General features: G+C 49.4%; 4 protein-coding genes across 8 annotated transcripts in view; 3 read left to right on the top strand and 1 right to left on the bottom strand.

The window, feature by feature from the left end:
- The first annotated feature begins 331 nt into the window (after positions 1 to 331).
- LOC120908369 (ceramide kinase) lies at positions 332 to 5,330 on the top strand. Its single transcript, XM_040319289.1, has 8 exons — positions 332 to 671; positions 1,155 to 1,418; positions 1,798 to 2,016; positions 2,109 to 2,384; positions 2,462 to 2,812; positions 2,886 to 3,265; positions 3,356 to 3,528; positions 3,602 to 5,330. Exons 1-8 carry the CDS (start codon positions 560 to 562, stop codon positions 3,741 to 3,743), a joined length of 1,917 nt encoding a protein of 638 aa, XP_040175223.1. The 5' UTR covers positions 332 to 559; the 3' UTR covers positions 3,744 to 5,330.
- Positions 5,331 to 5,576: 246 nt separating this feature from the next.
- LOC120908371 (ADP-ribosylation factor 2) lies at positions 5,577 to 7,038 on the bottom strand. 2 transcript variants are annotated; one of them, XM_040319293.1, is made up of 4 exons: positions 6,809 to 7,038; positions 6,452 to 6,613; positions 5,864 to 6,252; positions 5,577 to 5,788 (listed from the first exon to the last, which is right to left on the bottom strand). In XM_040319293.1, the coding sequence occupies exons 2-4, from the start codon at positions 6,516 to 6,518 to the stop codon at positions 5,702 to 5,704; spliced, it is 543 nt and encodes a 180-aa protein (XP_040175227.1). In that variant the 5' UTR covers positions 6,519 to 6,613; positions 6,809 to 7,038; the 3' UTR covers positions 5,577 to 5,701. The 2 variants fall into 2 exon arrangements, with proteins under 2 accessions (XP_040175227.1, XP_040175226.1); XM_040319292.1 differs by having other exon boundaries at positions 6,895 to 7,037.
- Positions 7,039 to 8,248: 1,210 nt separating this feature from the next.
- Positions 8,249 to 11,737, top strand: LOC120895836 (peptidyl-prolyl cis-trans isomerase CYP95-like). The gene is made up of 3 exons (XM_040299512.1): positions 8,249 to 8,616; positions 8,707 to 11,097; positions 11,168 to 11,737. The coding sequence occupies exons 1-3, from the start codon at positions 8,515 to 8,517 to the stop codon at positions 11,210 to 11,212; spliced, it is 2,538 nt and encodes an 845-aa protein (XP_040155446.1). The 5' UTR covers positions 8,249 to 8,514; the 3' UTR covers positions 11,213 to 11,737.
- Positions 11,738 to 12,318: 581 nt separating this feature from the next.
- Positions 12,319 to 15,282, top strand: part of LOC120898356 (high affinity cGMP-specific 3',5'-cyclic phosphodiesterase 9A) — a 118,220-nt gene continuing 115,256 nt past the window's right edge. For 2 of the 4 annotated variants that reach the window (XM_040304117.1, XM_040304115.1), the window contains exon 1: positions 13,547 to 14,499. The gene's annotated coding sequence lies outside the window, so the exon portion shown is untranslated. Of the gene's footprint in view, positions 12,361 to 13,546; positions 14,500 to 15,282 lie in introns of those variants that run through there. The other 2 variants (XM_040304111.1, XM_040304112.1) reach the window with 2 other exon arrangements.

Genomic DNA, 15,282 nt, shown 5'->3' with positions numbered 1-15,282 from the left:
ATTTTGTTTATTACCTTTTTTATAGCCATCCTCAAAGTCAAAGGAACGGGTGCGAAAGAAGACCGAAGAGAGGAAAAATGGGAAGGCACGGCAAGAGTGTAAGCGTGTGGCCAAATTTTTGGACATTTAAATTTTGACCGATTTTTTTTGCTTGCCATGTGTGCAGCCGGGCAAAAGTCCAATGTCAAAAAAGCTCGCATACTCTTTCATGCGATGGTGCCTAGTATGAAATTGTAAGGAGTGCGAGCCCTCGTAAATATCACCGGATTGCTTGACGGGGGCGGTCTAAGCAGTGTTGTGCCGAGAAAACCTTGACAAAATCCTTCAGCTGTCCAGCGGGCAACGAACGGCACGACGGCCAGAGCGCACCAGTACCAGCAGCAGCAGCAGAGAAGCTAGGATCAGCAGTTTCGGTGGACGTGATTGTTTACCGTTTTTTTTAGCCGTCGTGAACGGGCAGTTCGCTGCAGAGTGCTCTGTATGTAAGCGTATGTAACACGATTCAGAGCAGGGCATTTACCCAGTGGTCGTCGTCGTGTAGTGCCTCCGCGTTTCCGCAATGGACAAAGAGCACGAAGTTTTGCTCAACGCGTTTGTGATAGCCAAGAAGCGGTATCGTGTGTTCTACAATGCGGGGATTCTGGTGTGGGAAGATGAATCCTCCAAGAAAGGTAATTGTGGTACGGCAACGGTGAACTGTGTCGAAGTCGTCGAGGTTTTGCTAGGGTCGTGGAGAGCGTTTTTTTTTTTCTTGGAGAGCTAGTGGAGGGGGAGAACAGGTCTATGGCCTTGACCTTAAACCACGCAACACAGCAAATCGGTGTTGAGGTGAAGAAAACATAAAACAAACAACCCCCTTCCAAACCAGGAAGTGCATTGAACGAGCGCTATTTTCGGATATTACGGAAGTGTAAAAAGAACAATTTGAATAGAAAAACAAATTGCATCAAATTAACTAAACAACGTTAACGTTCCATAGGCAGTTCGCAGTACTCTCCCCCCTTGTTTTTAATGCTCTTGTTTTGCTGAGTTGTGTTAGCCTGAATGGTGATTAGAGCTTACGAATATATCTTATCATATCAATCGTAAAAAAATCGATAGCACACAAGTCCCCACCGACTAAATCGATTTCTTCTTGTTGTTCGCCCGCGCAGCTAAAACCACCGTACCGATAACGGATGTGCTGTCGGTGTCGGTCTCGAAACTGCCCCACGCCAATGGCAAACAATGGATGAAACGGAGCAAAGCAGCAGCAGCAGCAGCACCGCCGCCACCACACCCGCCGGCAGCAGCAATCGTGCGAAACGAGGCCCACGGCAGTCTGGACAGCGATCGTATTCCAGTGCTGTCGGGCTCAACCACAACCAACACGCTCGCGACGACCAGCAGCAACATTCCCCACAATCACAGCAACCGAGGTAACGTGCGGCGGCAAAGTGAAGTGGTTGCTTTTTTTTTGCTGTTGCTTGCGAAGGAATCACTGCCAAACACGTTTGCCTCGTTAGAAGTCTCGTTGCATGTATGTACACCGTCCATTCAGCCGTCCGCCCCGTTTCCATGGCCCGGTAATTGGTGGCGAGAGCAGCGGATCAAGTCCCATGGTTACGTCACAACGAAGCAGAATGATTTGCGCAAAGTAGTGAAGTGCTGGCAAAAATTGTGGTTTCAAATTGTATGACCCTTACAGCACGAGCAGTTCTTTTGGGAATTGAGTGAACTGTTTTTATCCCACTTCATCTCGGCTCATTTGCCTGTCCCCATTTAACGGTTTTAAGGGGTTTTTTCTCTACATTGCAGGCAGTCTAAACGATTTATCCGATGATGATCGCCGAGAAGCCAGCGACTACTTGGATGCGGGCACGATTCAGGCGGCTGATTTTAAATACTTGATCCTTCATTACGCTGCGCTGGTCTGCCAGAAAACGAACCGTTGGCGTGTGCGAGCCGTTGCCCTGCACAACAGCGAGCCCCGTCTCGTGGAGCTCTGGTACAACCGGCTGTCGTCCGACTTAAGAGGTACACTATTTGCCACCCCAAAGCGCCCCCCCCCCCTACTAATCGCCCATTGCGACAATGATGGTGAATAATTCCCTTTCCTATATCTACAGATCAAAATCGGCCCAAACATTTGCTGCTCTTTCTCAACCCGTACGGCGGCAAGAAGAACGCGCTGGCACTGTACGAACGGTACGCGAAGCCACTGTTCCGGTTGGCCGGGGTCGACATTAATCTAATTATAACGCAGCGCGCCCAGCAAATCTATGACATCGTCACCTCCAAAAGCATCCTGCTGGACAATTACGACGGGCTGGTGTGCTGCGGTGGCGATGGCACGTTTGCCGAGCTGTTCAATGGTTTGGTGACGCGCACGATGATGGACTGCGGTAAGCAAGAGATGAGTGATGGCGGTGTTTCGTGTGAATGGTGCGAATTTTAAGCGTTTGCGCGTTCCACTTTCCAGGAATTGACATTAAGCATCCAGCCTACCTACCGAAACCAAACATTCCGATCGGCGTCATTCCTGCCGGCAGTACCGATACGGTGGCCTGCTGTCTGAACGGTACCACCGACATTAAGACTTGCATTATACACATCATACTGGGACAGCACAGCGGACTGGACATATCGGCCGTGTACAGTGCGGACGCAGCTGCCAAGTGCGACGAAGGAGCGTCACCGGCCGGTACGGGCAGGCCGCGACCCCAGCTGCTAAAGCTGTTCGCAAGCGCTCTCTCGTACGGCTACCTGGGCGACATTGCTTACGATAGCGAAAAGTATCGCTGGATGGGACCGAAGCGTTACGATTACTCTGGTAAAATGGCCCGTTTTGTGGAGGCAAAAGTTGGAGCGTTTTATGTTAATGTTCCCCTTCTTTTATTTTTCAGGCTTTAAGAAATTTCTCGCCAATCGAGGTTACAATGCCGAAATTGTAGTGCATCTCGATCGGCGCGGCAAGCAAGACCCAAACGATGGGGTCCGCTGTCTCGACAAGTGTGCCCGCTGCAGGAAGGCCAAGTACGGGCGCGACTGCGGCGGGGAGCGTGCCAGCTACGAGGACGACGACACGGAACCGTTGGTCGTGCGGGGCAAGTTTCTGATGGTGAGCGGTGCCAACATATCCTGCTCGTGCGAGCGCAGTCCGCAGGGCTTTTCGCCCTACTGCCATCTCGGGGATGGTTTGCTGGATTTGGTGCTGGTGCGCCACACGTCCATGTTTAACAACCTACGGCTGCTGCTAACAATGACATCGAAAACGAAGAAACTTGTACGTAGTTTGCTTTTTGTAAAATCCACGAGTAGATTTGCACAAAAAGAAAATGTTCCATTTTCATTACATTTTTTTTCGTTTTGTCAGAGTGAACTACCATTTGTGGAAATCTATCGTACGAAGGAGTTCCGGTTCACTGCGAATGGGCAGAGCGAAACGAACGGGGGCGAAAATGCACCGGCAATATCGTCCGAAATGATGCGCCGTTCTAAGTGGAACTGTGATGGAGAAGTGCTGCTCGATACGAACATTATCGTTGAGTAAGTTCGGGATTCTCTCTAACAGATCTCGTCATCTACACAATGTTAATAAAATGCTTTTTTCCGATTTTAGGTCCAATTGCCAGTTAATACAAGTTTTTAGGAGAGGAATATTACCTGCCGGCACGGCCGGCAATGGTGGAATCGACCAGCGGGCAGCAGCGACCAATCCAGCAGACGATAAGGAATCGTGCTGTTTCGGTCTGTGTAACTAGTACTGTGTCCTTCTTGGTGTTGGTCAGTATTTTATCCCCTGTCTTATCAGTTATTTAATACCCCTCCCTATTAGTCTATCGTGGCTGCATTAGGGGTTGTTCGGTTACCGAACAGGCTATCAAGTCGTTCGTTTACTGGCAAATTTATTCTTACGTATTGCTTCCTTAGTTCCTTTATACTTCTATCGACCTTTATCGTAAACGATAAACTGTGATCATATCTTTATTATTTTGCTAATAATCCTAATACCCACTGCTGGTGCTGCTACAGCATCGTTTACTAACACGGCGATAATGGAGGCGAAAACACTCGCCCCCCTCAAAAAGGGAAGCCCTTTTTGCTGCTGTTGCGCGAAACATTTATACGAACAAAGTATGTTAAGGTAATTGGTTAGGATAGGCGTGCTTTAGGTTTAGCATCATCTAGTTTAGCATTTTGCCGAGATTCTTACCTTTTTTTTTCTTCAACGTGTAAGCAATTTTAGACTATTGTGCAACTGACAATATCATTGTGAAAAAAGTGAAGGTAAAGTAGGCGTTTTTAGCAATGAAGTGAGCTTCAACATCGCACCATGTACTGTACGAATTTGTATTTGCTCAACTCGAACGGAACCCAACCACACGAAATTGTGTGAATATAGTAGTTGAATGGCGAGAGCTTACGTGGGTACTCAGTTCATTGGGCATTTGGAAAATATTTGACTTCACGGCGAGCTAGCAATGGCCAGCGGGTGATTGTAAAACTCAAATTAATGATTAAATTTACTAACACGTTCGAGATGAAGATGCAAAAATAGGAACACTCATCGCTCAAATGCTCTATTCTGCAATGCATTCGAAGATTAATTTGTATTTGAAGTATTAAGTATTGGAAAAAGAGCCCACATTGCTGGGCCATTCTAGCAGACACAACTACCAAGTTCCTTTCGGTAGTTTGATAAGAAAGTAGAGATTGTTTAGTATTGTGGATTATTGATCCTATCGTAGCAAGAAAGCAATATAGAGTGCCAGCTCCAGCTCCCACAGTCACCGTTTAATGGCGTAATCAGCAACAAAAAAAAAGTGCACTCCTTTTCCGAGTACCATTGATAACAAAGTAATTATTTCAGTTTCTTAGCAAACGGAAGCATTCCAACTATTTTTGGGCGCAACAAGTGTGTATGTGTAAGCGATTACTTTCTAATATGTGATCTTTCTTCCTTCCATCCATCACGTGTATCGATCAAACGTGAGACAAGCAATAGACGCAATACCGATATAAGCTGATAAACAACTAATTAGTAATTAGATGCAGGCAGAGAGAGAGAGGTGCCGGGATGGATTCTTAATACTAGGGGGAAACATAATCTTCAAAGAACAAAAACATGTGATTAATTTGGATTGGGGAGGTTAAAAGTTATTGAGGAATAATGCGGACAGCAAGCCCTTATTCCTTACATTTGCTGCAAGTAGGAGCACGTGTAAAGCTGCCTTAGATCGAGCGGGAGAATTGAATTGAACGCGTGTACGTGTAAAAGATTGAAACAGGAACAAAACTGCTCAAGACTAATAAATTCTTTTTTTTCCTACATTCGGCATATACTGTAATGATTCAGGCATACGGGGGAACTATGATTAACCCATCCGAAATATCAACAAAGGGGATGATAACCCTTATCTGCGATGTCGCCTCGAAGTTGGCGTATTGGGCAGCGGAGCTTTTTTGGCTGTCTTTTCTACGACGGTGACTATTTGTTAGGAACGTCTCCGTAGCTGGTCTCCGGACGGTTGGTCCGGATAGAAAACACAGAGCTTTTGTGTGTGTGTGTTTGTGATTATGTTGTTTACCTCATGTTAATGGTTGGAATTTTCATCCTACTGTTTATTCATATGAAACAATGAAATATTGTATAAGCGGTACGCCAGCGGCGTTCTTACAAAATAAACCTCTCCAAGGGACAGACCAGACCAGATTATCATCACTTTTTGGCTAGCTCGGTCGACAGCCAATCTAATCCTTCGTACAGTCCGTGGCCTTGGGTGGCGCAAGTCGCTTGAATATACCACTGCAATGAAACCGATGCACATTACGGTTGTTAGCAGCTGGAATGCTACGCCTACTGCCGCTACCGTTTACTTACGTGTCTGTTCCGTAGCTGATTGAGGTGCAATTTGTCTGTCAGCTCGGCGGCCGTCATCGCGTTGGGCAGATCCTGCTTGTTGGCGAACACGAGCAACACTGCGTCGCGCAGTTCGTCCTCCTGCAGCATGCTGTGCAGCTCCTTTTCCGCCTCCACGATACGCTCGCGATCGTTCGAGTCGACCACAAAGATGAGCCCCTGCGTGTTTTGGAAGTAGTGGCGCCAGAGCGGGCGAATCTTGTCCTGGCCACCGACGTCCCACACGGTGAAGCAGATGTTCTTGTACTCGACCGTCTCAACGTTGAACCCGATCGTCGGAATGGTGGTGACAATTTCGCCCAGCTTCAGCTTGTACAGAATCGTCGTCTTACCGGCAGCATCGAGTCCAACTAATCAAAAACAAACAATGCAATATATTTAATCAGCTTTTGGTGACTGTTTGATTAGCTTCGAGATAAATTCGTTTAGTAAACTGGATAACTAAATCTCATCAAAGGTCTGACTGAATTTAGTTCCTTAACACGTTCGTGGTATGAAAATATCATGCAGGAAGCTCTGAAAAGTTCAATTAGCCTACAATCCACTTACCCATGAGAATGCGCATCTGCTTTTTGCCGAATAATCGGGTTAGCACGCTGGAAATTGTCAGGCCCATGGTGCTGAGTTCAGCTGTGTTTGTGTTGCGCTCCGATTCCTTTCGATGAAGGGCAATTCCTTTCAACGCAGTACTGCCACGATTTTAACTCCGTTCTATGGAAACAAAAAAGAAGGCTCTGAATTGACCGTAAATTAACCAAATCTGCGCCGCCAGGCCTAAATCACAATCGCTGCACTTGGAGCAGGGGTAGGCAGAGGAAACGGGCGTTATACCGTACTGGGTCAGCGGTAGAGAAATGCGTCACGAAGAAGGGGAATGACTGCTCGCGACGAAACCTGTCCTCTCACCTTGGCCCTGGGTTACGCCGTGCGGCTTGCGCTTGGGTAGCCGTCGGCTTTTATTCAGCGGAGTTTTGCGCACCACCTGAACTTACCCTGCTGGCGAAGGCTGGCGTAATTTCTGTAATTTCTATTGTTACACGAATCAAAACACAACAATATGCCACGTCAGTGTCGCCGAAGGGAGCCTGTTTTGCTGGAATACAAATTACAATTGGGATTTTAATAAATTCTGACACCAGCGCACCCAAGGTACATTAAAATCAGGTGGTGGAATCTAAAGCATTTTGACAATTCGTCACTTGACGTAAGGTCCCCAGGATTCAAGCTTTGTTTACATTTATTTAATTTGTTTAAATAATTTATCTACCACATTTTTTCGCATGAATATACCTTTTTAATAAATATTTTGGGCTTTTAGAGTTCTTATTTAACATTAAAACATAGTTTGAGTACACGTATTGTAGTAAACAAGATTATTTCGAGTGTTTTTTCGTGAATGTATTGTGTAGTTTGATATATTTCAGGATAAAAACTAAGAAATCTTTTATTTTACATATATTCACATTCATTCCTCAATATCTAAGAGGCGCATGTGCATTTTGAATGAAATTAATACTGCAATTTACTTGATTTTAAACCTCCTGACAAGCAAAATCATTAACTACCTTGTTAATTTGACTATTTTTTCGTAAATTATCAAAGCACATACTTAAATGCACTTAATAAGCAAGCAATCTTGTCTATTTGCGATATTTTGTGTGCGGAAACCAGTGGTAAACGGTTCTAAAATAACGTAAGGTCCCTCAACTATGGCGTCCCCCCACAGGCCCTTTTCCACCACCTGATCTTTTTAATCCACCTTGGCTGCTTGTCAAATCGATCTTACTAGTGATGGGTAGAGTTGGCAAAAATCCGGACTCCGATCCGACTCCGATAAATTCGGAATCGACTCCGGAAGGTAGGTCCGCCCTGCATCATCCGGACGACTGCGGACGACTCCAGACGACTCCGAATGACTCCGGAAGGCTCCGGACGACTCCGGGCGGAATTGTGCTTGCAATTTGCCGGAGTCGGAATCGAACTTACCATAGTTGGAGTCGGATCGGAGTCGTGGGTGCGCTCCAGAGAGCACATCACTAGTTCCTACACTGGCGCCCAAGGTGGAATATAGAGGAGATGTCTTCGTAGCGTTTAGGATGTGGCCATTTTGAAATTCAGATTGACAAAGCCGTCGATCTTTGTTTACAGACAACAGCCGCAATATTACGAGGAAAATGCCGATTTATGGAGTGTGGTTGCAAAATACAATTATTTAGTGTTTAATTGTTTTTATTAACTGTAAAAAACTCTTTTATCAAACCCATATACCAACAACACTCGTCGCACTTGACAACTGCCGTCAATACCGGTTTTGTACTTTTTTCTAAAGCCTTGACGGCCAAATGCTAAACATGACAACACCTCCTTTCTATCCACTTTGGCGCCATCCCGGGTTCGCATAAGCTTGGTTGGTGAGAAGAGCGAAGATTTTACAGCTAGGCTGCGCCGCCGCTGACTGCGGAAACGGACAGAAAAAAGTGGAAAACCGTCGCTCCGCGATGAATCTCAGCAAACTGGGGTGAGAGGGAACGTTTACCTTGACTGTGAAAATCAATTACTTTTCACCGATTGCCGTGCTGTGGCGTAGAATGCTCTGGTAAGTGCAGGGCAGGATGGCGAAGGTTTGTTTTCTGTGCAAAAGCAGCGAGGACGATGAGCTGCTGTTCGGCAAGTTCTACACCAAATGGAGACTGTCCGTGCATTATTATTGCTTGGTGAGTGAACAGCGACGAAGAGTTTGTGCAGGTGGATAATTGCATGTTTGTTTGTGTTTTCTTCGTTGCACGCGTTGTACAACGCTACAGCTGCTGTCGTCTAATCTGGTGCAGAACGGTGTGAACGATACGGTCGGCATCTTTGGCTTTCTCGAGCAGGACATCCGGAAGGAGAACGAACGGACGAAGAAATGCCGCTGCTACATCTGCAAGGAGATGCACGCGAACGTGTCCTGCTGCTCGAAGAAATGCTTGCGCACGTTTCACACGGTCTGCGGCATCAAGAACCGCTGTCTGTCCCACTACACGGACACGTTCCAGTCGTGGTGCGCCTCCCATATACCGGTCGAGCGCGACGCCCAGCCGCACACGGCCGAGGAACCGTGCTCGATATGCTACGACGAGATGGGGCAGTACGATCGGATCACCTCCATCCGGGCGCCGTGCTGCCGGAACGGGTGGTTCCACCAGCGGTGCGTCGCACAGTACGCCCAATCGGCCGGGTACTTCTTCAAGTGTCCGCTGTGCAACAACGAGGACACATTCTTGCCCGAGATTCCACGGCGCGGTGTGTTTGTACCTGAGCGCGATGCGGCCTGGGAGCTGGAACCGAACGCGTTCCAGGAGCAGCTGGTTCGGCCGACCGCATGCGACGCGGAAGATTGTAAATGCGAGCAAGGGCGCAGCGTGGACAGCCACGAGTGGCGGCTGGTGATATGTGGGTCGTGCGGCTCCACCTGCCGCCACCGGCAGTGCATGGAGGCGACGCCCGAGCTGACGCGTGCCTACGTGTGCCAGCTGTGTCGGCCGATTCTTGGCGAGCGAGTATCGCTGGTCGAGGATAGCGACGACGATAGCAGCGAGGATGAGACGGTAGCGTCTGGTTCGTCCAGTTCCGCGTCCCAGTTCGACAAAGTGCGCCCGGCTAAAGAGCTGTCGAGGCCGGGTTCGGGCGAGTCGGGCGTACACTGCTCAAGCTCGAGCGACGAAGCGCTGGTCGCCGTCTGCCGGCGAGCTCGCCGAAATGTGGCTACCATTGCGTCAGACGGCTCGGACAGTGAGCATTCCGATGCTAGCTCCGTGCAGTTAAGACGCTTCGTGCAGCAGAACACGGGAAAGCGTGTGCGTCGACTGCTGTCCGATGAATCGGACGAGGGAACTAGCAATCCCATGGGCGTGGAGGAGGATGGAAAGGATCCGTCGGAAGCCGGTGAACTATCAAAGTCTGGTACCAGCAAGCATTTAAAGACAGACACCAAACCGACCACTGCGCTTGCGTTGAGCGTTGATCGCTCACCGGCTGGGCGGGTGGATGAAACGTCCGGCGAATTCGCAGCTCCTCACCATGACGTAGTTTCTAATGACTCGACAAGTGAGAGCAGCATGGGCATTAGAGAACCAAAACGAGCAAATGGCCGTCGGCGCAGGCTATCCACCTCCTCCGATGATACCCACGATACGCGTTCGGAAGACGGAAGTCATGTTTGGGAAGAGCTTGATGATTTGCCTCTGAGCATTTTCCGGCAGAAAATGCGATGCAACAAAACGAAACCATTGCAAAAACTGTATAAGCCATCACGCAGGCGATCATCATTAGGACCGGAGCACACCACAAAGCTATCGGTCGATACAGGCTGCAACAAACCGGAAGACGCTAAACACACCAACCACTCAAATGCATCATCCAATAACGATGATGATGGCAGGAGAACGAGACAGCTGTCCAGAAGACTGTCGTTGAACGATGCCGGCAAGCAGCGGTCGACCAGCGAAAGCAGCAGTGAAATACTACCACGGAGACGGGCGATCGCGCGCCGACCGAGGCTTGACTCTTCCTCCGAACAGTCGGAAAAGCGAGAAGCCGTCTCAGACGAAACCACCAGCAGCAAGGCACCGCGTAGCAAACGGCGCCGCCTTTCCCGCGAGCAGCAGCGGCACAGGCCGCGTATCATCAGCCCACCAAGTACGCCACCGTCGCTTGCCTCGGAAACGACGTCGCAACAATCGGACGCCGGCAGTACCACCGGTGGCGCCGACCCCAGCGAAGATCTGAAACACACCACCACCCCCACCTCGTCCTCCTCCCACCCCACCCTCGCTTCGGTCGGGAGTACACCGAACCGGCAGCAGCACCAGCAGTCGATCCTAAAGTTTGTCAACTGTTCGGCGCGCAAAACAACCCCGTCGAGCAGTATCGATGGGTCGACGGAGGAGACAACTTCACCGCTCCGGTTGAAGCAGACCGGGGGAAGTGGGAGCAGTGACCCTGGCAAGGCGGAAAGCGGCACCAAAAAACAGGGTAGCCCAGCAGATGGCGGTAAACGTGCAATAGCGGTCAAACGAAAGCGCAGCGCGACGGATCCACCAAAGCGAAGCAGAACTACCACGGAGGACACCGATGGCAAACAGCTGAACGACAACAACGGCGCACTGCAGGGGCCAACAACGAGTAAAGCGACCGCCGCAAACAAAGCAAAGAAGGTAAGGGTGTGTGCGTGTTGGCTGTTGACGGTTAGTTCGTTAGTTAGCGTATTTCTTCTCTCGTTTTTAGGACAAGGCACAGAACAATATACTGAACTATTTTAATCGCTGCTGAGTTGAATCTGTGGATGCTCAGCAGGACAACCGATGCTGGCGTGCTGCTACTGTTGGTTCGTCCGGCATTTAGGTGACTTTTGAACAGTTTTATCTTAGCAAATGAACGATACTGATTCCGGAGGGAGAGCGATGTGTAGCAAGAAATGTTGGCCGCAACAGATTGCCAGCAGCTATGACATGGGTGCCATCGTTGCCCCCATTGCATTTCTTTTTTTTTCCTGCTTGTCGGATCGTCCTGGCATTTACGAACATTTACCTACTGTATAACCTTGTGTACTGGATGGTGAATAACGTTATTGTTCTAGCTTATCTATTCTAGTATTAGTTTTTTTTTCTCTGTACAACCGAAACATGTCTTGATGCGATTTGGTTTTTAACTGACCCTCTATTCTGCATTATTTGCACATTGTACATTTTAACAAAAGCCCCATCGCTCCAATGACTTGCCGGACCGGCCGGCTTTAGCGTGTTACAAGTGAAATAAAACTATTTTGAAAATATGCCGCACGCGCCTCCCCGTAAACGTTGTGTGTATGTGTTTCTCTTTCGCTCTAATTTGATTAACATTCGAAAACATAGTCAAATCGTTTTAAGGCGCCTGACATATCACTAATATTCTTTTTGTTTGCTTGGAAGCCGTTATAGCGTTTGTTGTAAATTAATAAGTGTAATTATTTTGAATAAGAAAAAAAGACATATTGCATACTTTCAGGCGCTTAACAAGGTCGTGTAAGTGAGGGCTTTTTTGTCGGTATGGCGAACCATCGATATTTTTGTCTTTTTTTTGTTTCGTTCCTACACAGAAGTGTAGGAAAAGCTTCAATCCCGATCGATTTTACCGATCGATCGTGCATTGCGTGTAGATCACGGAAAGCTGGTTTACTGCCGAAAGTAGGCGCTGGGGTTGTTTTGTGCGAGTGAGAGCGCATGCATTCACATGCTCACTCATTGCTGCAGTGCTGCCTCCTCTCGCTCTTTCTCTCTCTCTGTTCCTCTCTGTCTCGCTCTCTTTCTCGCTCTATCGCCGACAGCGTGGAGAGCGCGACGAGCAGAAAATCATTGATCAGTATGTTTTTTATCATCACCGCTGACGGACGACACACGACGCTGCCGCCGCTGCCGCCGCCGTCGTCGTACTGCTTTGAGGTGCGTTGTTGGTGTTGGTCGTGGTTAACCCCGGGCTGGGGGGGTGGGGTATCGCGTACAGTATCGTTACGGATGTAATCGAGCTTGATAAGGGCAGGTGATATCGGTGCGATCAGTGCGATAAGCCGACGGCAAAGACCCGCCCTCCTGTTTTATCAACTTCCGGACCATCTGTGGCGTGCGAAAGAACGGAAGGGCACCGGAGCGATTGGGAGGCGAAGGGGCCGGTCGGTGGAAAAGCACCGGAGTGTGTGCGCTAAGGAGGACAAAGTGCTTTCGATCTTCGCGGTGTCAACGTGCGTGAATCAAAGTCGGTCGGTTTTGTTATCTGCATCTTTTTTTTTTGCACCAACCAAGTGTGTGTGTGAGAGAGAGAGAAAGAGCGTGCGCGAACGAGAGTAAGTGAGTGAGTGAGTGAGAGCGAGGGTGTTGCAGGGTTGAAGAAAGCAGGCGACTGGTAATTTCTCAGTACCGTCACTAAAATTGGTCGTGCGCCCACCGCTCCCGTACCTTCGCTTGTTTGTGGTTGTGTGTGTGTGTGTGTGTGTTTGTGTGTGTGCGCGCGTATGTGGGAGAGAACGACCGTGCGTGCGTGCGTGCGTGTAGGGTGTAGTGTAAGTGGGTGAGTTTGGCGCTCATGCAAAGTTGTACGCTAGAGTGGTGTGCGCCACTACGATCCGCTCGTGACAGCTGACAGATGCGCCCTGGGGGGAGGCGAGTGTGGCAAGCAGAGAATGCAAGCAGGGTGCGCTGCCGATCAAGATTGTTCTTGATCTACCGAGGGGCGGCAATCTCACACGGGGATGCTGCCGTGGTGCATTCGGAATCATGCGGGCGCGTTTGTGTGTGTTAGTTGGGGGGGGGGGATCTCCAGAATTGGAAGAATCGTATCACGGACAGTGGCGACTGCCCCGGGCCCAACCATCAACAACGAAAATAAAAAAAAACAAAAACCAAGTGTGCGTTCAAGATTATCTGTAACCGCGTGCGTGCATGTGTGTGTTGGTTTGGTGAGATTTCTCGACATTGCCTCACTCTCTTACTCGCTCTCTCTCTCTCTTTCTTCTCTCGTTCTTACCCGCTTACTAGGAGTGCTGGGGCAGAGTTCTTCCAGCGGGGTCAGAACTTGAACCGCGCGAGATACCCCGCGCCACAGTGTCAAATACAAGGTGCTTGTGCGGGCACCGCCGCCCTGCGATCCGCTTCACCCCTATTTGTATTTAGTTGTTGTTTAGTGTATCATCTTCCTAACATCCTCTAGCTTCACAGTGTGCGTGTGTACTGTATGTGTGTGTGTGTATCTGTTTATTTTGTTGATGTTTGGCCATCTCCCGCAGTGGGGATTGCACATTGATAACCGCTAGAAGGAGAGGTGTGACAAACAGATGAGGTTCGGGAACGTGTGTGTGTGTGTGTGTATTTCCGTGTCGCTGGTGTTTTTTACGTCGATGCAGTTTGGTTAGGTGTTGGCCCTGTTAACCGGCCACACTGTCGTGACGACCGTGATCTTCATTTGCTCTCTACTGGTGTGCGTTTGTGTGGCCGATCGTGTGCGTGTGTAGATGCCGGATAAGCGCGCACGGATAAGCAGCACCGGGGCTGATTAGAAGCAACGCGCGTCCGTCCGCCCGCGAGAACGGATCTAGGCGGCTGTGCGAACGGAAAGAGACGGTGGAGGCGCAGTGTTCGCGCTCTCACTCGTACCACAGTAGGCCAGCAAGCGTGCGCGCGCGCAAACTCAGCTGTCGTCCGCCGTAGCAGCAGCCTCCACACCACCATCAAGACACAAAACAAGAAGCTTATCAGCAAACACTTATCGATCGTGCGGCTGTATATGTGTGTGTATGTGCGGTCATTCTTTCTCTCACTCCCTCGCTCTCTCTCTCTCATGAAAGCTTGACAGTGTTTTTTTTCTAATAGTAGTGAAAAGCGAGCAACAGCAGCTGTCGTCTGTCTAACGCTGTCCCGCTCGCGCTCTGTTTTCATGCTTTGGAGCCATCGACACACATACACACAGTGACCGCATCTCCGCCGAGTCACGATCAACCGAACGGAACCGGATCCGAGAGCGTACGGGTTTGAACAAAAAAAAAAAAAACACCAGGGAAAGAGAAGAAGAATCACAAGCGCAAAGAGGAGGTAGGTACCAAAGTGCGTGCAAACTGTGTGTGTGTGTGTGTATGAACGGGTGAGGCTGTAATACGATCCATTGCGAAGGCACTGATTGCGAATGGAGCGAATGGAGAGTAGTCTCCCCTCGCTACGCGCACCTCGCCTCCCTTGGCAGTTCAATCGGACAACTACTACCGCTTTCCGGTCCCTTCGGTCCGGTCTCTGCTTGATGATGTTGAGGGAGGGCGCAGGATGCACAGCTGCAGGGAGTAATCTCGTACAGGCACAAGGGGGAGGGACGCAGTTAGAATGCCAGAACCAACAACAGTCGGCAAGGTCGTCGTCGTCGCCGTCGTTCGAGACGCATTTTGAGATTGATCGAATGTGACCGAATGTGCAACTACATCACATACAGACTCTGGGCCAGCATTACAAACGGCGGATGGCGCCTACTGCGTCCGATGATGGTGGTGGTGGTAGTGTTGTGTTTATTGTATGCAGCCCCCAGCACTGCCAGAGCACTGCCGTTGCCCCCGTTACCGATGCAATCCGTTGCATCCCCCCCGGTGGTGAACCGGTTTGTTCTTACCATTCGGCAACTTTCTCGCCACCCTGCTGCAGCTGCTTTGCGTCGTTGCATGGTTTTTTTTCTCTCCTTTTAGGCATCTTCACACCGGCACCGAGACGAATGTATCGATCCCCTGTGGCATTCTAACGGCCGAGTGAGCTGCTGCTTTAGAGGGGGGAAGCGATTTCGATATTGGATCGGTATCGACGTTGAGACGCTGTTTTGCTGTTGTGTCGTTGTAT

Source organism: Anopheles arabiensis, chromosome 2 (assembly GCF_016920715.1).
Source record: "Anopheles arabiensis isolate DONGOLA chromosome 2, AaraD3, whole genome shotgun sequence".
Taxonomy (NCBI): domain Eukaryota; kingdom Metazoa; phylum Arthropoda; class Insecta; order Diptera; family Culicidae; genus Anopheles; species Anopheles arabiensis.
Note: the sequence above shows the minus strand (reverse complement) of the source record. Positions and strands in the feature narration are given on the sequence as shown.

Coding starts and splice junctions, on each gene's coding strand:
- LOC120908369 (XM_040319289.1), top strand. CDS start 560: ATGGACAAAGAGCACGAAGTTTTGCTCAACGCGTTTGTGATAGCCAAG. Junction 2,385..2,461: donor GCGCACGATGATGGACTGCG/GTAAGCAAGAGA, acceptor TCCACTTTCCAG/GAATTGACATTAAGCATCCA. Junction 3,529..3,601: donor GATACGAACATTATCGTTGA/GTAAGTTCGGGA, acceptor TTCCGATTTTAG/GTCCAATTGCCAGTTAATAC.
- LOC120908371 (XM_040319293.1), bottom strand. CDS start 6,518: ATGGGCCTGACAATTTCCAGCGTGCTAACCCGATTATTCGGCAAAAAG. Junction 6,253..6,451: donor GCAGATGCGCATTCTCATGG/GTAAGTGGATTG, acceptor GTTTTTGATTAG/TTGGACTCGATGCTGCCGGT. Junction 5,789..5,863: donor ATCAGCTACGGAACAGACAC/GTAAGTAAACGG, acceptor GTTTCATTGCAG/TGGTATATTCAAGCGACTTG.
- LOC120895836 (XM_040299512.1), top strand. CDS start 8,515: ATGGCGAAGGTTTGTTTTCTGTGCAAAAGCAGCGAGGACGATGAGCTG. Junction 8,617..8,706: donor CCGTGCATTATTATTGCTTG/GTGAGTGAACAG, acceptor ACAACGCTACAG/CTGCTGTCGTCTAATCTGGT. Junction 11,098..11,167: donor CCGCAAACAAAGCAAAGAAG/GTAAGGGTGTGT, acceptor TCTCGTTTTTAG/GACAAGGCACAGAACAATAT.